General features: G+C 38.8%; 1 protein-coding gene across 1 annotated transcript in view; it reads left to right on the top strand.

The window, feature by feature from the left end:
- The window catches only part of IFT57 (intraflagellar transport 57), a gene marked incomplete at its 5' end in the record, with an annotated part of 15,113 nt that extends 1,014 nt beyond the window's left edge, over positions 1-14,099 (top strand). The window contains 9 exons of the mRNA XM_009073510.1: positions 375-493; positions 1,437-1,527; positions 4,510-4,578; positions 5,128-5,250; positions 8,578-8,649; positions 10,145-10,276; positions 10,980-11,042; positions 12,444-12,510; positions 13,687-14,099. Coding sequence (XP_009071758.1) covers positions 375-493; positions 1,437-1,527; positions 4,510-4,578; positions 5,128-5,250; positions 8,578-8,649; positions 10,145-10,276; positions 10,980-11,042; positions 12,444-12,510; positions 13,687-13,853 — 903 coding nt within the window. The remainder of the gene's footprint in view (positions 1-374; positions 494-1,436; positions 1,528-4,509; positions 4,579-5,127; positions 5,251-8,577; positions 8,650-10,144; positions 10,277-10,979; positions 11,043-12,443; positions 12,511-13,686) is intronic.
- Positions 14,100-20,874: the final 6,775 nt, after the last annotated feature.

The raw sequence follows: 20,874 nt of genomic DNA, 5'->3' as shown, positions 1-20,874 counted from the left end.
AAATCTGAAGCAAACAAGGCAATGTTGAGAAGTTAGTACTTACGTCTCAGTACCTGAATTTCTCTGTAGCTGTTCTTATATTGCCAGCTTGTCACTTGTGTGTTTGACCATCTAGCTCCCTTGTGGCTTCTGACTCTTTTGCTCCCTGTGAACATCCTCTTACCAGGTGCTTTAAGATTTCTACACTGCATCTGTTCCTTGGGTTGTTCTGTTTTCCCTTCTGCTGCTTCACTGGAGCTGCATAAGGGAAGAATATAAATTAATAAAATTTTCATACACAAGGTTCACTTTGATTTTAGTGTAAAAAAATCCTGTTATCTCCCTGTGAGGAAACTTGGATAGCCATTAGTAAATATCATATCTCTTTATTTTAGGGAAGGCCTGTGGATTTTCCTCCCTCAAAATTAAAGGCAGGTTATGGAGAGCAAGTGTGCTATGTTCTTGATTGCTTAGCTGAAGAAGCCTTGAAACACACTGGCTTTAGGTGGAAAAGGTACACTACATTTCTAAGCGCCCTCCCTTATGCATTGTTTTACAGCAAACAGATGTAAGTTGTAATGATAAAGACAAAATATGGGAATGACTTAAAAGGTTTTATTTGATGTTTCATGAGATGCAAAATTCAACTAGGCTTGCAGCAATGGGACCAATTAATTCCTAATGCAATTTCACACAACTGAGTCTATTACCAGCAAGGCTGAGTTTGGACCATTAATACACTTAGCTAATTAAGATTTAACTGATGACCTTTTTTTGGTCATTTCCCTATACATAACTGCTTGTTAATCTGACAGCTGAGTTACAACATTTAATGACCTTTTAGGTTCTATCAACCAATAACTAAATTCTTGACCTCTTCAGCTGGAGATATGCACAGTATGATCATGTTACCAGTAGACTACAGAGATTTTATTTAATCTGAAGGAGAAATTAGATGACAAATAATGTCAAGTGTATGAAAACTTCTACAAAAGAGTTCTTTATTTCATCCCTTCCCTCTGATGGGTTTTGAAATGGATATAGCAAAGTAATTTCTACCTTAGAAATATTCTACTGTTATTTTTGTTTAATACACAAATTCCACTGTAGGCTGAAAATAGGTCTGTGGAGACTTGCACTTGAATTTGAATAGGTTAGACCAAATGAGACAAGAGATCAAAATCCACTCCCCAGATGTCTTTGTAGTATGAATGTACCTATTGTACTGCTTGGCAGAGTAACTAACCCTTACTTTTAACTCAGTCCTAGATAAAGAAAGATTGTAAGGCCAAGTGTTAATTTTGTTTGTTTCGTATGTAATGCACTAATCACTGTCTAGTTATATTCCACATCATCCATACATCTCATGAAATGTGTTGTTTGCTTAGGAGCAATTTATAGAGGTATTTGCAATTTACTGTGTTTAAAAGCTCTGCTGTTCTTTGAATTAATTTCAGGCCAATATATCCAACAGAAGAGCTAGAAGAAGAAGAAATAACAGAAGATGATGCAGAATTAACACTTAATAAACTGGAAGAGGATGTTGCGGTAGGTTTGTCTGATTGCTTTTGATTCCATTAACATTGGTCAACTGTGAGGAAATTTTTATTCACTGCTCGTTTTCATAGAGTCATCCAGGTTGGAAGAGACTTTTAAGATGATTAGGTTCAACTGTCCACCTAGCACTACCACTGCAACCCCTAAGCCACCAAACCATATCACCATTACTCTGGGGTGGATTCCATCAGGGCCCACAGACTTGAGTGTCTAATTGGCATAGCAGGTCACTAACCATCTCCTTCTGGATTAAGGGGGTTCCACTAATCTTCCCATCACCAACTTCCAGCTCTGGGGGCTGGGCATCCTTAGGGCAACTGGTCTTGATATTAAAGGCAGAAGCAAAGAAGGCATTAAGTACATACCTCTGCTTTTCCTTGTTCCCTGTTACTACACTACCTTGTGCATTTATCATCTGATAGACACCCTCCTTGATCCTCCTTTTGCTGCTGATATATTTATAAAAACATTTTTTGTTGTCCTTAACTGTAGTGGCCAAATCAAGTTCTGCTTGGGCTTTGGCCCTCCTAATCTCCCTACATGACCTCTTAACATCCTTATAGTCCTCCTAAGTTGCCTGACCCTTTTTCCAGAGACAGTAAATTCTTTTTCCCTATGTTCTAGCCTAAGTTCTCTATTTAACCAGACTGGTTTGGATTTGTTTAAGAAATCTTTTCTATTAGCTGTTCAATCACCCTTTTTCTTGCAGCTCCATTCCTACATCATCAGATTCTCTCTATAGAGTTTTTCTTGCTTTTCAGAGAAGGTTGTTAACTCTTCAGGACAGACTATATGTTCTTATGTGCAGTGGAATCTTACCACTTTTATCTTTAATGTATATTGAAATCACGGAGATTCAGAACTGTTTGTTTTCTGCTGATACAAGCTCTACATCCTAAATGAAACTTCAATCCCAGTTTACAGAATCGGCTAATATTTGATTAAAATTTGCTCAGTGCTTAATTAATAGAGTGTTCACTATTATAACATAGATTTCACTGCAAATAGGAAACAGTAACTTCTGTATTTGGTTGGTCTGAAGATTTGGAAACAGTAGACAGAAAAGAACAACTAGAAACAGAATGTTTAAAAACACCAACAAAGACCTAACTAAAGGTTGAGAATTGTTGCTGATTTTAGGACTCAGTGATGGATGGATGCTGAATAGAAGTAGTTTCTTGCTGACTGACTTACTCAGAAGGTTTTTTTTTAATGAGAGAAGGAGTCATGTGAACTGGTAGCATAATGTGACAGAAGACATTGTCATTTTCACAGGCATGTCTGTCTCCTCCAAGTGAGTCTTTTGCTCCTGACTTAAGATTTTTCTGGAGAGGGAAGGTAGCTGAATACAAAGTGAAAATTACAAAATTAAGTTCATTTCACATCTGATTTCTTCAAAAATGAATGATTCTGTGCAAAAGAAACCTTGATCAAAACCAAAATACTGACAGCTGTGAGCCTGGAAGTGGTCACTTGTGGTGTCAGTAAATTATTTGAGGAAAAAAGAATTTTCTGGAGTGCTAAGGCCAAGCAATCTTGGATAGAAAGTCATAAAAGTTGGAAGTAGAGTGCCAGTAATGTTATCATATGTGTCTGATTATAATTCCAATTTATATGCCACAGTGGTGCACAATAATCTAACAGCTGAGTTTACTTCTCTTCACTATTTTCTTAAGTATTGTGTTTTTATTTTTATTAGCCAAGAAAAATACCAAACTTCTATTCTTAAATTTCATACAATATGCAGATATTGTGACGTGGATGTCTTGTTGCATTTTCATCAGCTTTCAAATCTCCACCGAAAAATGTCTTGAATAATTTTGAAAATAATAAGAGACATTCTGCATTGCATGTTTGACCAGCCTCAAATATGTAAGCTGTTGGCTAAAAGATTTAAATAGGAAAACAGTCAGCTGTCTGCTATTTTATGTATCTTGTTACAGTCTAAGCTGCTTAAATTGGCAAGTGAGGATGAAACAGTTAACTAAACAGTTGAAACCCTTCAAAGAACCAATATATATATATAGTCCATTTAGAAAAGATAGTCCTACTCTAGTAAAAATTAGCTTCTTGCAAGTATTCAGGGGAGTAGGGGTGAAACATGCCTGAAGAAAATAGTGCTCCCAGTTAGTTAAAAACTGGGTAAAGTATAGGAATGAGCTCCAAGGTTTTCACTAAGTGAGGCTTGAAGGGTTCTTCACTAAGACCTGTGTGACTGCAGCTTTTGTGATTTGTCTAGAAAGGAGGTGGATGATGAAATTTCACTTTGGTGAAAAAGACAGTTAACAGAAGGATAAAGTGTATAAGGGTGAAGTATATGGGTGCTAAAATGGCAGGAGAAATACAGTATAGATAAATAGAGGGTAATGTAGAAAAAGCATGTTTGGCTTTACTTATGGGTGATGGGCTCTGAGCTGATCATAGTCACTAAATAATGCAATTTTGAGATGGTAATAGAGAATTCTATAAAAGTGTCAGCCCAGTGTGTGGTCTTATGGACAAGAAAACAAATCATTTGCCTCAATTTCAATTCTGCCATTGTGCACACTTAAAATGTGGCATCATTCTGCAACTCCATATATGTAGTGCAAGCAACATCTTGAAATGTTCAGGTCTGGTTGTGGCTCGGTTTTATTTTTAAAGCAAAGCTTTAAGAAACATGTAAAAAGTTGCAATTACCATGCAATTATTGATAATGGCCTATCTAATGCTAGAGGTTTAGGGGGTTTATTTGCTTTGTTGGTTTAGTTTTTAAATACTGTGTCACTCTGAAGGAAATGTGGGGTAGCTTTCATCCTTCAGCCCATCCCAGGTATTGTGTCTCTTCATAAGATTTCAATTAAATACAAACTCTCATTGTCTTGTTCAGAAGTATGGAATTTAATACTCCTTGTTCTGTGCTCCTGTGAAATAAAATTATGGAGAAAGACTGTGCAATACTTAATGAAGTCTTACTTTGCAACTTTCCTCCAGGAAGAAGAGTCAGACAATGAAGAAAATGATATTGACCTGAATGTCCTAAAGGCACAAACGTACAGATCAGTAAGTTGTTACCCATCAGTCCTCTATTGAGAGATTTTTACATCTGTAACAGCAATTTATTTCTGTTGGATTTAAGTCTGAAAATCCCTCTATAGTCTGAACTTGAAAAAGCCATTCCAACTGCAATGAATCATCTTATTTTAAAAGAACAATGTGCAGCCAGTTTTTAAACTGGTACCACTGAAGGGCTGCTGGAAACATTTGCAAGAAATATTTTGCAGAGAATTCTAGGGAAACATGGTATTAGTTTCTGGAATAAATTTTAATCTCACACACATGCAAACCATTTCTGGAATGTATTATAATTTCTTATTATATACATTCTTTTCAATTTTAAGTTTGGTGAGAAGATATATTTATTTTAATTCCTACCCTTTATGGACTTAAAGAAAGCCATTAAATAAATCTGTTACATCTGTAGTCTAGGTCATTCTGGATTTAAATATTTTTTTTAAATACAAACACTGTAAGCCATTATAGTGATTTCTAACTGTTCTCACTGTGCATAACAATAATATTTTGTGTATAAACTTTGTGATTTCTCCACAGGATATGAATGACACTGCAGAGCAAAAAGAGATTTTACAGTCCACAACAGATGCAGCAGAGTGGTATCTGGAAGTGGAACGTGTGCTTCCACAGCTGAAAGTTACAGTCAGGACTGACAATAAGGTATGCAACAATGGATTTGTGCGTGTGGGCACAGTAATTAAAATATGATTCAGTCCATGTTGTTTATTTTCCATTTACAGTTTTTGTCTTTTGTCATGCCAACACTTGTGAATAATGGGCTCTCCAGTGCTATCTTGTCTGAGCCCTTATCACTTTCTTTGATCCTAGAAGCAATAATTTTCAGTAAGGTTTTTTTCAATATTACATTTCTGCTACTTACAGGGCACCTTATTTCTATATATTTATTTCCATATATTTTTTCAGTGGAAACTTCTTCAATCCTTTGACATTTCTAATGTATTCACACTTCTGAGAAATTATAGCCTTAGTTCACCAGCTATTCAGACATCATCTTGGGAGAGAGCTGATGAATTTTCTACTTTCATCTGTTCCATTTGTTGCGGAAAGGCTGATTGTATGGAATTCATCTTGCTGAACTTTACATGAAAATAGGGTCTGTACCTCTGATCTATCAAGGGCTCTCCTTATATTTAGCATAAAGAAGTTAGTACTTTTTCAACTGATTTTGCTTACCAGATCCAGATAACCATCTCAAAGTGAAATTCATAGTGTCTTAGAACTGTGAGTTTGTCTTCATAACCTGTTTCAAAGAGTCTAGAATGAGCAGCTTAGAAGCAGACATCTATCTTCGGCAAGTCCAAACTTAGGACCTATTTCTGGCATTGCCATAAGCATTTTTTCTAGGAGCTCGTGTAGCACACACAGACCAGTGCAGTGTGGAAATTGTTCATTTGTAGTGACACAGCTAGTTGGGGTGTTGGAGCAACCTGCAGCAGTGATATATCAGTACAATACATGAATATAATATATGCTAATACAATGAAGGATAATTATCTTGCCAAAAATAGGCGAAGCTCTCAGCTGTCTGCTGAACTGCTTGCCTGTCTTATACTACACTGCATTCTTCTGTGTGAAGAATTGTCTGGTTTGAGCCACTTCTCTGTGATCCTCTGCAAGCCCATCTGTTGCAGAGAACATGCTGCTTGATTCTCACAGTAAGGAATTAAAACTTAATGCAGACATACATGAAAAATTAAAGCCACTGTAGGATCTGAGGTTTACTAGCTTCCAGTTTAATGCACCATCTCTCAGCTTTAAGGAATGTGTCAAAATTAACATGAAAAGAGGATTCTTCTTTTTCTAGCTTCAATGCTTTCAGAAATAACTGGAGAGAAGTGTTTGGCCTTTTTCCATTCTACAAGAAAAGCATCATATTCTGTTTCCTAAGCTGTGAATGTAAATGTAGTACACAGAGAGTGTTAATGGTTTAATCAGTGGCGTTAGAAACTGGAACTTGTAAAGTCCTGGATGAGGTGGGGGTGTGAGTTTGTGTTTGCTGTTTTTATTTGAGCTCCATAGAACAATTATGAACAGATCAACAAAAGATCTCGAGTCTCCTGCATACTTAAAGCCCAACATAAGCACATTTTCTCTCCTAGCCTTTGGTTGCTTACAGAAGAGAACAGTGGGCAGCAACACAATTGCAGACAGTGGGTGAACCTGGTAGACTGAAGAGTTGTTGATGCAACAAAGGCATCAGCATTCACTGGTTACAATTCACATAGTTTTTTCATTAATTAGTACTCAAGTCCCTATTTGCTAGTTACATCTCTCGCTTCTTACGCTAATTAGTCCACAGATGGAATTCATCCCTGCCTTTGAGTCTGGGGTCGGTTTTGAGTAGGTCGTCAGTGGGTTGCAATCTCACACGGCCAGAATTACCTTTCCCCCAGTTGCTGCTCAGTCTTGCTGACTTCACTCCTGGTGGCTCTCATCCAGACAGCCCATTTGTCTTGGGATTGTCTTCACTCTTCCTTAAAACAAAAGATCAGCCAAGCCTACAAGGTTCACAGTGCAGTTGCGTAATCATAACTAGCTGTAAGTGCCAATTTACAACAAAAAGACTCTGCAAACTTTGCTTCAAATCCTGAAGGGCTACATATCACTTTGGTAGTTCTGTGCATGTCCTATGCAGGGGGATAGTGGAACTGCCTGGGATTGAGGCATAGCATGTGTTTAGGTGTCCATCTGGTTTAAGCCATGATTTGTTTTGCACCTGTACATTATAAGTGACTGTACCTTCCAGGAGCTCAAGGATCAGGAATTCCTCTTGCTCAGGTGCTGCAACCCAGCCCAGTGTGCCCGAGGATCCGTGGGTCCCCATCCCAGGCTAATCATGCCATTTTCATAAGGTCCTCAATCAGATAATTGTACTGGTACAAACATTTTCACACTCCCCAGGCCCTTATCAATTAGAGTAGCTGGCCAGGTTTGTTTCTTATTACATGATTTTTCATCAGTCAGTTTTGTGCCTCTCTCTGTTTTATTTAGCATCCTTTTCCACAGGTCCTTGATCAGATCAATCTGACTGAAGCTAACACTCACCTTCCGTGTATCTTTACAGTACTGATTTTACAAGAAAGTCTCCTAAGCTTTACTTTCAAGCCATAAAGATTTATTACCATCACTTTTTTCCACACCTAGACCAGCATAGTGCCAAAAGCTTAAAAATATTTAAAACATTTTTTACAATGTTCAAAAGCACAGTACTGAAATAGCAGTAATTCTACCATGTTGCTACTATGCTTCATTTTGAACCCATAGGTCTGTAACTGTGCTTTGGGTCTGGCAGAGGTAAAAAGTATGCATTGATGAGGAAATATTTGTGATAAAGCTTGGGAACTGGAGTTGATTTCTGAGTAAAAGATGCCTACCTAATAAAACAGCACTTTTTCTCATCCTCCACCCCTGAGTCCATGTGTTTCTGATGATCTAGAAGCTGGAAATAATTTGCTCCCTTCTAATTCTGTCCCATTATCAAAACCAAGTTTAGGTATTTCTGCCTCCTTCATTTGTTTTTATTACTCTGATAACAGTAAGGGCTAAAACAGAAAGGGAATAATTGATTGCCGGAACTGGTAGGTGTTGGACATCTGAAGCACTCATTTTGTCTAAGAATAACCTGAGCTAGAACAGCTACAATCAATATTTGCAGTATTTGTGCCCAGAGTGGTTTCTAGCAGAAATAGTTCCATGAAGATCAGGCTCTAAAAAGCATAGCTACCAGGGTATCAGTGGGGATGTCAGGAATGTTATGGATCCGAGTGTCACATGTGACATTTAGGAGATTTATAAATTGTGTCACATTGAGCAAGTGCCTCTGGCTATGAACATGGCAGTGGCAGGATGATACATGGCAATAGTTAAAAGAGGACTGACCCTGCTTTGCATATCAGCTTTGTTTAGTAACCAGAGAAAGATAAAAGTTGTACTTACCTATGTTTTACTTTGTTACATCTGTTTTAGGATTGGAGGATTCATGTGGACCAAATGCATCAGTATAAGGATAGATTTGACTCTTCTTTCAAAGAAACTAGGGTATGTTTTTTATGTGCAGAATATTTCACTGATCTGTCAGCAGTTTTATTTTCTCTTTTATTTGATATGCATTAAGAACTGGGCTGATCTTTTTCTCCGTTCCTTTTATTTATGCTGTTGCTTTAAAACTAAAAAGGGAAACATATGATAATGATGGTTAGGGACAGTGTGAGTGGCAAAATATCTTGTAGGAAAGAGTTGTACATGTGACGATTAACAGGGATATCAGGGTTCAGTGAATTTGCAGATGACACTAAGTTGGGTAGGAGTGGTGATCTGCCTGAGGGCAGGAAAGCTCTACAGAGAGACCTGGACCAACTTGATCAATAGGCTGAGGACAATGGCATGAGATTCAATAAGGCAAAGTGCTGGTCCTGCACTTGAGACACAACAACCCCATGCAGTGTTACAGACTGGGGTAGGAGTGGCTAGAGTGTTGTTCTTCAGAAAGGGACTTGGGAGTGCTGGTGGACAGTGGCTCACTATGAGCCACCAGTGTGCTGAGGTAGCCAAGAAGGCCAATGGCATCTTGGCCTTTATCAAGAATAGTGTGGCCAGCAGGACTAGGAAAGTGATCATCCCCCTGTACTCAGCGCTGGTGAGGCCACACCTTGAGTGCTGTGTTCAGGTTTGGGCTCCTTGCTTCAGGAAGGACATTGAGGCACTGGAGTGAGTCCAGCGAAGTGCAGTGAGGCTCATAAAAGGTCTAGAAAGCATTGTATGAGGAAGGGCTGAAGGAACGGGCTTTGTTTAGCCTTGAGAAGAGGTGACTCAGGGGTGACCTCATTGCTCTCTGCAGCTGCCTGGAAATGGGGCTGGAGAGAGGTGAGGGATGGTCTCTTCTGCCATGGCTGCAGTGAGAGGACTGGAGGGAATAAGCTGAGACAGGGGAAGTTCAGATTAGATGTTAGGAAAATTGTTTTTGCTGTTAGGTGTTCAGGCACTGGAATAGAATGCCCAGGGAGGTGGTGGAGTCACCATCCCCAGAAGAGGCGTCTGGGTCTGACGCTGGAGGGTGTGGCTTAGGGTTTAGGGGTTACAGCAGTGGCAGGTTAATGGTTGGACTCTGTGATCTTAGAGGTTTCCTCCAACCTTGATGATTCTATGATTCTATCATTAATGTATGCATTACCATAAGTACATCCTGACTGCAGAGGGCAAAATAGAATAATACAGTAATACAATCTGAAAATAAATGCTGATAACCCCCCTCAAAGTACTCTCAAATACTGTTGCTAGGGTAACTTACTGACATTGACATTTATAATTAATTGAGGAGGGAAGAGTGATGGAAGGAGTAAAGCTTGAAATACGTGTTTTGGAGGTGGGCAAACCAGAACACACTGGGAATAATTTTTTGTTGGCTAAACACAGCATTCTGTACTATTTTTCTCTCTCACTGTAGGCTTCCATATCCTTTCTTAACTACAGCACCATTTCAGTACTCTTTGTGTACTATCTGTATACTGTCAACCCACATAATATAATTTTCTAGGGTTACTTTGACAAACTCGATAATGAAATCAGCAGAACGTTGGAAAAGATCAATAGCAGGGAAAAGTACATCAACAATCAGTTGGAGCACTTGGTTCAAGAGTACCGTTCTGCACAAGCCTTGCTGAGTGAGGTAATGCACTGATCTTTTGTTGTTGCCTTCTCTAGTAATTGCTAGATAAAATTGCTAATTCTGCTTTCCCTGTGAAGTTCACACATCTGTCCAGAGTGGAAAAACTACAGTGTCAGTCCAACATTCATCTCTTTGATTGAGTGCTCGTGCTAAGCTGCACAGAGCACTCTCCTTCTTTGCTTCATTTAGTTTTCATGCCGTTAGCATGCTGTCTGAGAAGCTCTTTGATCCCCTAGTTAGGAGGTCTGTATAAGCCCTCCTGTTTGTGGCCATGATGACAATAAGGCTTGCAGGATTTGACCTCTGTGCTTTCTGTTTGCCTTGCTGTTAAACTTTGTAAGTATCTTCATGATAGTAATTTACTGCTGATGGAGAAATATTCTGTGTTTCAGGATTCAATTCTGCCTGTGTTCTGGCAAATTTTCTTTGTGTTTATTTCCTCATGTAAATGATTAGAAAACATACTTCTTATTGGGTGTGTATTTGGGCTATGACAATTTTGAAAACTGCCTTACACTTCTGAATGATAGTCAATACAGGAGCTGATGCTTCAAGCTTGTCCTCATATGTAAATGTCATTGGGATTTTTTGGGAGAGTTTCTGGAATTGGAACATGTGAGTGCAAGTTTTGATGTTTTCTCTGCACTATCTGCATACATCTCTTCAACTTCATCATTACAGCAAAAAACATGTTTCTTTCCAGACTAAAGAGAAGTACCAGGAGAGAAGTGGAAGAGTAACTGAAAAGATTAGAGTGCTTTCTGAGGTAAAAACCGTCTTATTTTAAAAGTTGGCATTTAGTGTTTGCAGTTAAATGAACCCAGTTCTCTCTGATTTCTTCTCATGTTAAAAACTAATGCTTGGTTAGCGGATGTGATCTAGTCCAGACTCTAAATTTTAAACTCAGGCTGCCTTTGATTTTTAATTTGTGAGTTTGGGCAACCTATTGTGAGCTCCTAATTTCCTGAGTTTGTATGTGAGTGTAAATGTTCTGTATTTTATAATCTGTGTCCTAGAATTCTTGAGGATTGATAAATCATAAGTTCTTTGAAAGAAGAAAACCTTGATGCTTATTGGTTAAAATTAACAATTTGAGATTTTCATCTTCCAGGCACTTAAAAGCACTATTAGACTAAATAGTAACTTTTTCCATACATTAACTTAATACCTAAACCTGTTTTTCTATTGTGAGGGTTTTTTTTCCTTTAAATCAGTGTTTTGACAAGACTTAGAGCTTCTTTCTATTTCACTCTCAAGTAAGTTTGAAAAAGGAAATATTTTACAATTACTTCAGATTTATAATGTGTTTGTGTTTTGGAAGCTGATTGACTGATTAGTAATGTTGAATATGTTCCTAGTTGGCATCCTTCAGACTATGCAGGTGCAGTGGTGTGTATCTGAGATATCTAGACACGTTGGATGTTAGTACTGATCTGCTTTCAAGCATGCAATCAAACCTCAGGTCACTGGGGGATACCATTACCACTGCAGGTGTGCAGTAACAGTGCAGTGCTAATTATTTCTTTGTATTGAAGAGGTTTATTGAAGCCTTAATGAAGGGCTGGTTTTGTATTATAGACAAAAATATGGAATGATTACCTCAGCTGTACTGTAGAATCATATATTTGCTTTTTCTTCTTTGACTACAAAGGCAAACTGGTTGATAGATAGGGCTAAAATGCACTTTTATTCTTCATACATTTTACATAGCTGTACCTGTGCCAGTGCCAACAGGCTTGACTGCTGTACCTTCTTGTGCTGAAGTGCTGTTTCTCAGGTTTCCACTGTAACATGCCAAAGTGCTGATGCTTCCAGAGGGGCAGTGGGCATGGTTATTTGATGAATCTTGGTCTGCACAGATATTGGTTCCTATCTTCATCCAGCACCACACTGAAACACTTCCATTGCCATTTTTATTGGTTTAGGATGCACAGATCCTCAGTAAGACCATTCTGTTTGGTCAACTTGTTACTCTTTTTGCATATTTTTTGTCAATGTTAATTTAGTTAAATTAAAATTTTCTGAATGTTTGAAAAAAAATTGTTCCTTGGTATACCTGTAAGACAGATTAGTTACTTCTTTTTAACTAATGCAGTTACTCAGCAGAGACTTTTTTTTAAACTTGACAGTCATCTGCCTTAATTAAGAAAAAAATATTTATTTTAAGATTACAGAAGAACTGGAGAAAGTAAAGCAGGAAATAGAAGAGAAAGCAAGCAGCATGACTGATAGTGGTAAGTGTGGTTTTGCTCCGAATCAAACACCCTTTTTCTTAGTGACAAGTGCATAATTTATCCTTTCATATTAAAGAAAAATAAAACAAGACCAGAATGAGTGTCTAGTCTAAAATACCAATATTAAAAATTTAAACTGTGTCTGAGAAAATCAGGGCCTAAATCTCTTTGAAAAAGTAATGTAAGTCTGCAGAAAGTACATTCCAGGGTTTCCCCATTTGGTAAATTACTGGGGAGGGATGGCTCACAGGAAGGTTTTTGTCTCTGCTTTGAACAGTTACCAACTCAGTGAAAGAAATTCACACCTTACAGGTTCAAGCCTTTTTACTCTGAAATCATCACTGGCAGTACTTGTTAGATTCCCTGACTAAGGCTGCCTGGAGTCATTGAAAAAATTCATTTTGGTGTTTTGATTTTTTTTACTTTTTTAATATTTTAAACTATATACCTATTTGGATTAGTTTGTCTCAGACTTGGGATTTGGTTGCTTGAGATTTTGGCTGGCAAATGCTTTCTGTTGCAAATGTATAAGGAGTATGAATGCAGAATAAATTGATGCATGTTACAGTAGCTGTATCCATATTTAATTGTCACCATCACAGCTAATTTACCTTAGGAGTCGTGTTTTAAGGAAATTTTGTGCACCCTGAAAGGAGCTACTCACCTGCCTTGCAACACCTTTTCTGTATGTTGGCATGGCCAAGGGTCAGGATAAAACCTAGAGTCTGAAGTTAAAAGGAGCAATGGGATGCAGCAGCATATAAGTGGGAAGTGAGGGATTAGAAACTAAGTGTGGAGCATAAAACATTTAATAGCTTTTCACGGGTGAGATGACCTCCTGATGAAGGTGTCTTCAGTTGTCTATCAAACCTCCAGTCAGGTATGAGCATGAGGCTTTCAGCTGAGCAAAACACATCATTGAAAAACTTGTCTTAATGTTGATGCACATCTTTATGCAGAACTTGGATGTCGAGAAGACAGCGAAATTGCCATCGCCTATTTCTGTCTTTAAAGTGTTTAGCATATTAAAAATGATGTATCAGTACAATCATGTCTTTAGTGTAGAACGCCCTTTTGTTCATTCAGCTCTTCAACTTTGAGGAGTGAATTACAGAAAACAATGCTTTTGTGTTAAGTAGCTCACAGAGTTGCACTGTTTTTCTTTTTTTTGAACAGCTCCTCTAGTGAAGATTAAACAGGACTTAACAAAATTGAAGCAAGAAACCATTCAGATGGACATGAAAATTGGTGTGATGCAACATATGTTACTCCAGATACAGCTGAAGGAGAAATCCAATATGACTAGAGATATGAATGCAACAATGATTCCAGAAGCACAGTAGGTGCCTACTAAAATTGTTTGGACCTGACTTAGTTTGGTCAAAAATAGTTTCTACGATTTGTGATTTTAGAGGCTTCTTTTTTTTGTTGGGGGAGGGCAATGATGTTTGTTCTTGTTTGTTTTTAACGAGATGGTTGTCATGCACTTTTTAAAGAAGTAACATGCACACTTTGGACTCAGCATAGAGCCAGGTTTAGTTTTGTGCTGTAAAACTTTACTGCAGATCTCTTCCAAATACACTTATTAATGAAGATGTCTCTACTTCATTGGAGAATGTTATGCAGTGTGAAAGTCTGTAGAATGATACTGACAGCCTGTAATCTTGATGCGCCACAGTGCTGAAAGTAAATTGCTTGCAAAGGAATAGAAAGGAATGTAAAACATCTATTATTGCCATTTACATAGATTTAGTATAAAGTCTTTAATTGCTGATACTGAAATAATACAGCATTACCCTTTCTAAAAGGCTGGGTCACAACTGATGTCAACTGCAACACTCTTCTAATAGGAGCAATTATATCAAAATCTATGTAAGACCAAATAAAGCAGAAAGTACTGTTTGGAAATTACTGATGGCTTTCTATTTTTTCCCCTGGGTTATCACTTTTTCAGAGTCACTTTATATTAGCATTGGGTCAGATGCTGCTTTCATTTATAGTATGTAGTAGAGCTGTGTGGGCATAATTTGGATTATTCTTGTTTTCAGTTCTTGTATTGGAACACCTAATTTTGATCTCTGTTAAGGAAAAATGTTGCCAAATCAAGATAAGTAATATGGAATGAGAAGAAAAATGTAGGAGGAAGGGGTTGGAAATGTAATGGCAACAGGAGCTTGCTTTGTCTTAGTAAATGTGTAGGTAGGAAACAATTCTAGATGTTACTGGTAATGAAGGAGCATGAACAAAGAAACAACCTTATTAAAGTACTAGTGCCTCCTTTTGGTTCTGGTTGTTCATAAGCTGTGGACAATATTGGTACAATTCCAATTAAAATCCTCCCCTAACTTCCGTAGGCAATTCATTTCACCTTACAGTTAATTTTTCTCACTTCAAGGTGACCAGTGTTTTGCAGAATCAGTGGAAGTGTGCTGTGTCTCAAAGTCAAGGTACTTGACACAGTCAGTACCATGAGCCTGTTTAAGTTTGTTGTGCCTCAGTATTTCATTTGGCAAAAACAAAAAGCCATAAACGCACTGGATTTTAGTAAGTGAAAAGCTGTATATGTAATTGTCAACTGTTACAATTTACCTGTGCAAGCAACTGCTGCAAATCTCTATGAATCACACTGGAAATCAGTTTCTAACTCCTTTTGTTGCCTACCTATATCCTCCCACATTCAGCTGAAATTAGAAAAGTTATTATTCATGTTCCCTTTGTTAGGTGGTGTTGCTATTGCATATTTACTTTTAACAGTGGGTTTACTTCACTTTAAGATGAAGTCCCTTCTGCATTGCCTGCAAAGCAGCTCAGTGGTGCTTTTGAATTGCAAATGTTGTGCTGTATAAATGCTGTTTATGTAAATACTTTCCAAAAAAACCTCCTCCTTCATGCTAATATAACAAACACAATTAATCAAACCCCTTCCCTTATTAGCTGAGCCTCTTATTCATTAGAAGTGAATCTGTTGAGACAAGCATGGCCAAAACCCCTCTAATGTGACAGAAAAATCACCGGAAGAAACGCTTACCTCCTTTATGCCAAAGTGATTCCAAAATAGCGTGCTAATTATCTGTAATGAATCTACATTATTTTTAATAGTACTGTCTTAAACTGCATTAATCAAAGTAGGACACTTCTGTTGTTTCAAGAGTGGTATGTGGCCCTTAATTGTCATCTGGCAGAGTGGCATTTGCCCCTTTGGACCGTAAAGCCACTTGACCATGCTGTGAAGCAGTCTTGCAGATCCGGCAAGCGGCCACGCCACCTTCCTTAAGAGCATGAGGGGAGCAGTGATGCCTGTCACAAGCAGCCTGAAAGGCCCTTCTGAGAAAGCAGTGATCTGTGTAATTTATTCCACTGCTGAATCAATGCAGCAAGCAGAAACCACATTAAAATTAAATCACTTGATTCACATTACTTCCTACATTGCTCATTATCTAACGCAACGTGAGAACTGAAGACCAACAAAACAAAGGTGTGCCTAGGTTAGTAGGATGCACATGAAGCTGTGCTATAAAAGAGTCTCTTCTGGAAAATATTCAGGGCAGAAGGACTATTCATAATAGTTAACTTTTATATACAGCTTTCCTTCCAAAGTCTCCTAACATTTCCAGACCCCTGAAACACCTTCTCATGGAGACACGATGTCATTGTCTCCTGTCATCTAGAAGCTAAAGAGAAGCTAGCTGGAGACAGATCCAGAAGTCGTGCAGAGGGACAAAGAAGGAGCTTCATTTGCAGAATCTGGTCAGAGAAGCCATGGGTTTTGTCCTTGCGATGAGGACTGCAATCATTCGGCCTCGTAAGTGGGCCCAGGAAGAGCTGACACTTGGCTCTGGGAAACTTGTTGTTGAGGAAGGCTCAGCAGTAGTCAGCTTACTCCTCTTGCATGTACTCCCCAAAGCTGTGGCAAAGGAACACTAGCAGCATATTACTTCTTAGGGTTTCTGCAGCTCTGAAATCCCTCTGAACATCATAATATGACTCAATGTCTTATTTCCCTGGGCCATATCTCTAGGCTAGGATGTAAGTCCCCTGCTGGGCACTGGAAACAACCTTAGTGCTTGGTCCCCTATTAGAGGTGCTGCTTACAGGCCATTTAGGATGTCTCACAGTGATGCTACATGCATTACCATCTTACTTTAATAAATATAATATCCCCATTCTCTTCTAATGTCAGCAGATAGCATGATTTGCTGAATATTATGCGCTGTGCTGGTAAAAAGTGCAAAGGGATGGATTTTTACCTCTTAATCCAATTCTCTCATAGAAAACCCTCTACAGAGTTGGTGACTTAATATTGAAATTGCAAGAGTTTAATAATGAGTTTCAAACATAGGCCGAGATTTCAGTATTTCAGTACTGAGACAAGTTAATCATTTAAACTTGCATTGATAAGTTCTGTGCCGGAACGTGAATGAGAAGATCATATGAATTTGAGAAACCACTACTATTATGAACAACTCTCAGATCTGGTCAGAATATTCTCACTCCTGTCTGCGGATGGCGTTAAAGTACTTCCCCTATTCCCCCACCCAAGAGAGGAACGTCAGGAAAATTTCTTTCTTGAAACAGAAAATAAATGTCCACCTACTATTAAACGTTGCCGATGTCTTTGGAGCACAGCTCTACTGTGCACTACAACATACAAAAAAATCACTGTATTGCTAATTGTAAGTTACAGTAAGAGCAATTAAGTCATCTCTGCATGACCTATAAAAAAGACTAGGCATAAATGAAGAGCCTGTATGTGAACATTTCCAGCTTCTGCGCTCTTTGAATTTTGCATCCAAATTTTGCAGCCTGGGCTTCTCTCCAAGTTTCACAAATGTTAATTAAAAAAAAAGGAGGAATTAGTGTGATGCTGTTCCTTGTCAGGCTGGCTCTGTGCCTGCTTGCTGAATGTCAATGCTGCAGTGTGCCTCCACAAGGCAGCTGCACGTGCATGCGCACATGCCGCGCGCACACTCCGGCCGCTCGTTTGGCTGAAACCAGCAGCAGACCTCGGCAGCATAACAACAGGCCTGGGAAAACTCTGTCCTAGTTCCTGCAGCGTCACTGCTTTCTCCTTTCTTGTTGATGAATTAACGTTTCAGGAAGTGGTTGGGTAATTTCTGACAAAGGCCTGAGATACAACAAGTTTATCGGTACCTGTGAGGTTAAGTAAACAGAGGATATGAGTAAAGGTATTTCTGCATGTATACTGCTCATAGGTGGGGAGTTTCCACAGAAAGGTTGGAGATAGCAAAGGTTATTTTCATCTGCCATTTCCTCCTTTTTGTATACTTACTTGTTACCAGGGCTTTCTCAGGTGTTAGCTAATACTTAGCTATTGCTCCAGGGCTTGGTGTTGCTGGAAATGTCTGTCTTTCAGCCTTCTAGTAACAGCCCTACCATTTTGCAATTATTCCCACGCAACGCTGGAATGAGCAGAGTTGAGAGCTTTTTATTAATAAGTAACAATTTGAATAATGCTAGTCTTTCACTCACTGCCTAGTTTTACTCTGTTCTTTTTCATTCCTGGTCTTAGTAATTAAGAGTGTAGCTCAATACTCCATTCCAGAAGTGGCTGAGACATGTTAGTCACTCACATGTCTTAGCTACCTGTTGTAAAAATCAACAAAGGTGAATATATTCAGGTCAGAAGGACAGAATAATTATTTCTAATTATATTCCTCTTGATGACTCACTAATTGCAATTGTTTCTGTGGCTTTCAAAGGATGACAGTACTTCAAATACCATCTTCGTGTTACTCAGGAGTAATGCAAAGAATTAAACTGTGGAGTGTATGTATCCCCTGGACCAAAATTTCCCATCCCTCTTCCAGTTTTAGGGTAGAAGTTTCTCACTGTGTCTTGGTGGGGCAGCTCTTGTAAGGTTTTAGAGAGTTCTCTATCCTTTTCTCAGCATTGCTGGTACCTGAGCATTTTACCTCCTTTCAAACAATCCATTTGGGAAAGAATACAAGCCACTAGTTATATGAAGGGAGAGAGGCTGCTAGTGAAATTTTCCCAGAAACTAGTGCCAAAAATGGCACAGAAGGTTTCAAGAAGTTTGACAGCATCTGTTGATCATTGTTTCCTTTGTTATAGGAAGCACACAAGTTCCTAGTATGATGGCAGGAAGGATTTCTGCCCAGTTTGACTAATGCTATCTAACAGCAGTAAAAAAATAAAAACTCTGATCTTAGGAGTATCACTCATTCATTTTCTACTAATCTGTCCAGCAGCAATTTCTTTACAGCCTGTTGTAGAGTGAATGTTATAAACTCAAGTAAAACATTCTTGAAGATTTTCATCCTCTTCAGCTATATCATATTGAAAATAAAGAATAAAAAATATTGTTCTGAGAAGACTGTTCATGGGGCAGAAAGGTATACTCTAGGTGTGGCAGGGGTGGAGGTTTTTTGCTATAAGTACTCTGACATTTCTGTCTGAATAAGAACATGTTTAAACTACATTTAGGCTTGTGAGAACTCTATTGGAAAAAGGAACTGCGGGTAACTGTGTTAGAGAAGATAAACAACTGAAAGTCAGTTCAGTGTTCTCTCAGTTGTGAACAGGATTGATACACAGGTGACAAATTCAAGTGGACAGAATGGAAAAGCTTCCTTTAAAAAGCTCCTCCATATTATCTTTGCTTAAATAGAGAAAACATACCTTCACTTAGCCATATTCTATTCATAGCTTCTAGTTAATTTTCATCTGTCTGAGCATGCTCCTCTGTGACAACATTTCCCTTCAAGTACTTGAAAGTCTGGCAATATGACCTGAATGTAACCAATGTGGTCAGACTGTCTGAGCTTTAGCTAACCTGGTTGGAACTCCTTGGTGTGTCTCTGTGGAGTGCCACATGTAAGCAGCACTGCCAGGAGGCAGGCTGATATCCATTCAGTGTGGGTGTCAGGAGGAGATGAGAAGCAGGAAGCTGGCCCCACCTAACCTGTCACAGGAGTCTTAGCTTCTCTACAGAGAAAACCCTGCAGGAGACTGTAGAAGGCCAGGCAGACTGAATTTGCTGTAACAGCTACGTGCAGAAGGAAGGTGAACACCATGGTGCTTGTCACTCTTCTGCTGAAAGCAGCTAATCAAAACTCAGCATCTCACTGATTGCTCTAATCGGGGAGGAGCAAGTGGTGATGAAGCCAGGTGGTAACTTCTGTGCCCAGAATGGATCAAACAGAAAGCAGAAATTAAAACACAGAAGCTGCTCACAAATTCAAATCTTCTCCTGGTAGATGTGATCTCTCAGCTTCTTCTTGGGGTCAAGCTTAGTCTTCTTCTGAGTCAGGATTAGCTTTCCTACCTCACCTGTGTTTTTTTCGGATCTTCACCAGCTCTCTCTTTATATGCTATAACCTTTATGCCTAAAGCCTGAGAACTCTGGATGGATCTAGTTATCTCTTTGTCTGGAGGAGAGACGTTTTTATGTTGCACCTTTCATAACCCCTTATATTTTCACCACTTGCTTCTGCAAAAAACATCCTTTTTATCTGCAACATGAAGAGCTCTATTGATACCCAGCTTAACCTGACCTTTATCAGCATAATGTTTGGCTAGGAGGAGGGAACCTTTCATTTGTGAAAAAAAAAGGATGTTCTGTCCAGTGGTGGAAGAAAAGGAGAAATGCAAGAAGATAAGGCCACAGAACGTAGCCTTTAGAAAGGTATAATATTCCCTGCAGAACCCTGGTCTTTATCCTGTGACCACATACTGTGGGGTGTCTCTGAACACCTGAATCTGCCATTCCTAGTTTTAGCAGAGTGACCCCAACATAAAACTTCAAGAATAGTGCAATGAATAGGACCCATGGCATACAAAAAGATCTTTCACTGCACAACAGTAACCAAGTCTGAGATGAATCATGGCATTTATTTTTTAGTTACTTGGAATACAAAATACCAGTTTATCAGAGTGAGGGACCTTCTAACAAACAGAAGATAAGGCTTTACTGTGATGCAGAAAATGCAACAACAGTAAAGGGCTATGAAGTCTTTCTATGACAGTCCATTTGATATTTCATCCCAGAAAATGCTGGTAGCTCCTTTACACTGTCTTAAATGTTCTAGCTGTTATACAGATCCTGATCTTCAAGCCATGCTTTCGCAAATGTATCCCTTGTGGCACTTGTGTGATTAATTATGCTTTACTCAGTGCCATAATTGTTTACAACACACCACAGTCTTCCCCTTGGTGGAGACACATTTATTACAGACAATGGTGCCAGTGCTGATCTGTTCTTATTGGCCATTTGAAAACAAAAGCCAGACAAAAAGGCATCTGTTTTCAGTGGCTGGTCAGGTTAGTACTGGAAAGTCACTTCGTGGTGCTTTTCACCCTATGTTGGAATACAGCTGCCAGCAC

This window comes from Acanthisitta chloris, unplaced genomic scaffold (assembly GCF_000695815.1).
Source record: "Acanthisitta chloris isolate BGI_N310 unplaced genomic scaffold, ASM69581v1 scaffold13964, whole genome shotgun sequence".
NCBI lineage: Eukaryota > Metazoa > Chordata > Aves > Passeriformes > Acanthisittidae > Acanthisitta > Acanthisitta chloris.
The sequence above is the reverse complement of the archived record's forward strand: the minus strand, read 5'-3'. Positions and strand labels throughout refer to the sequence as shown.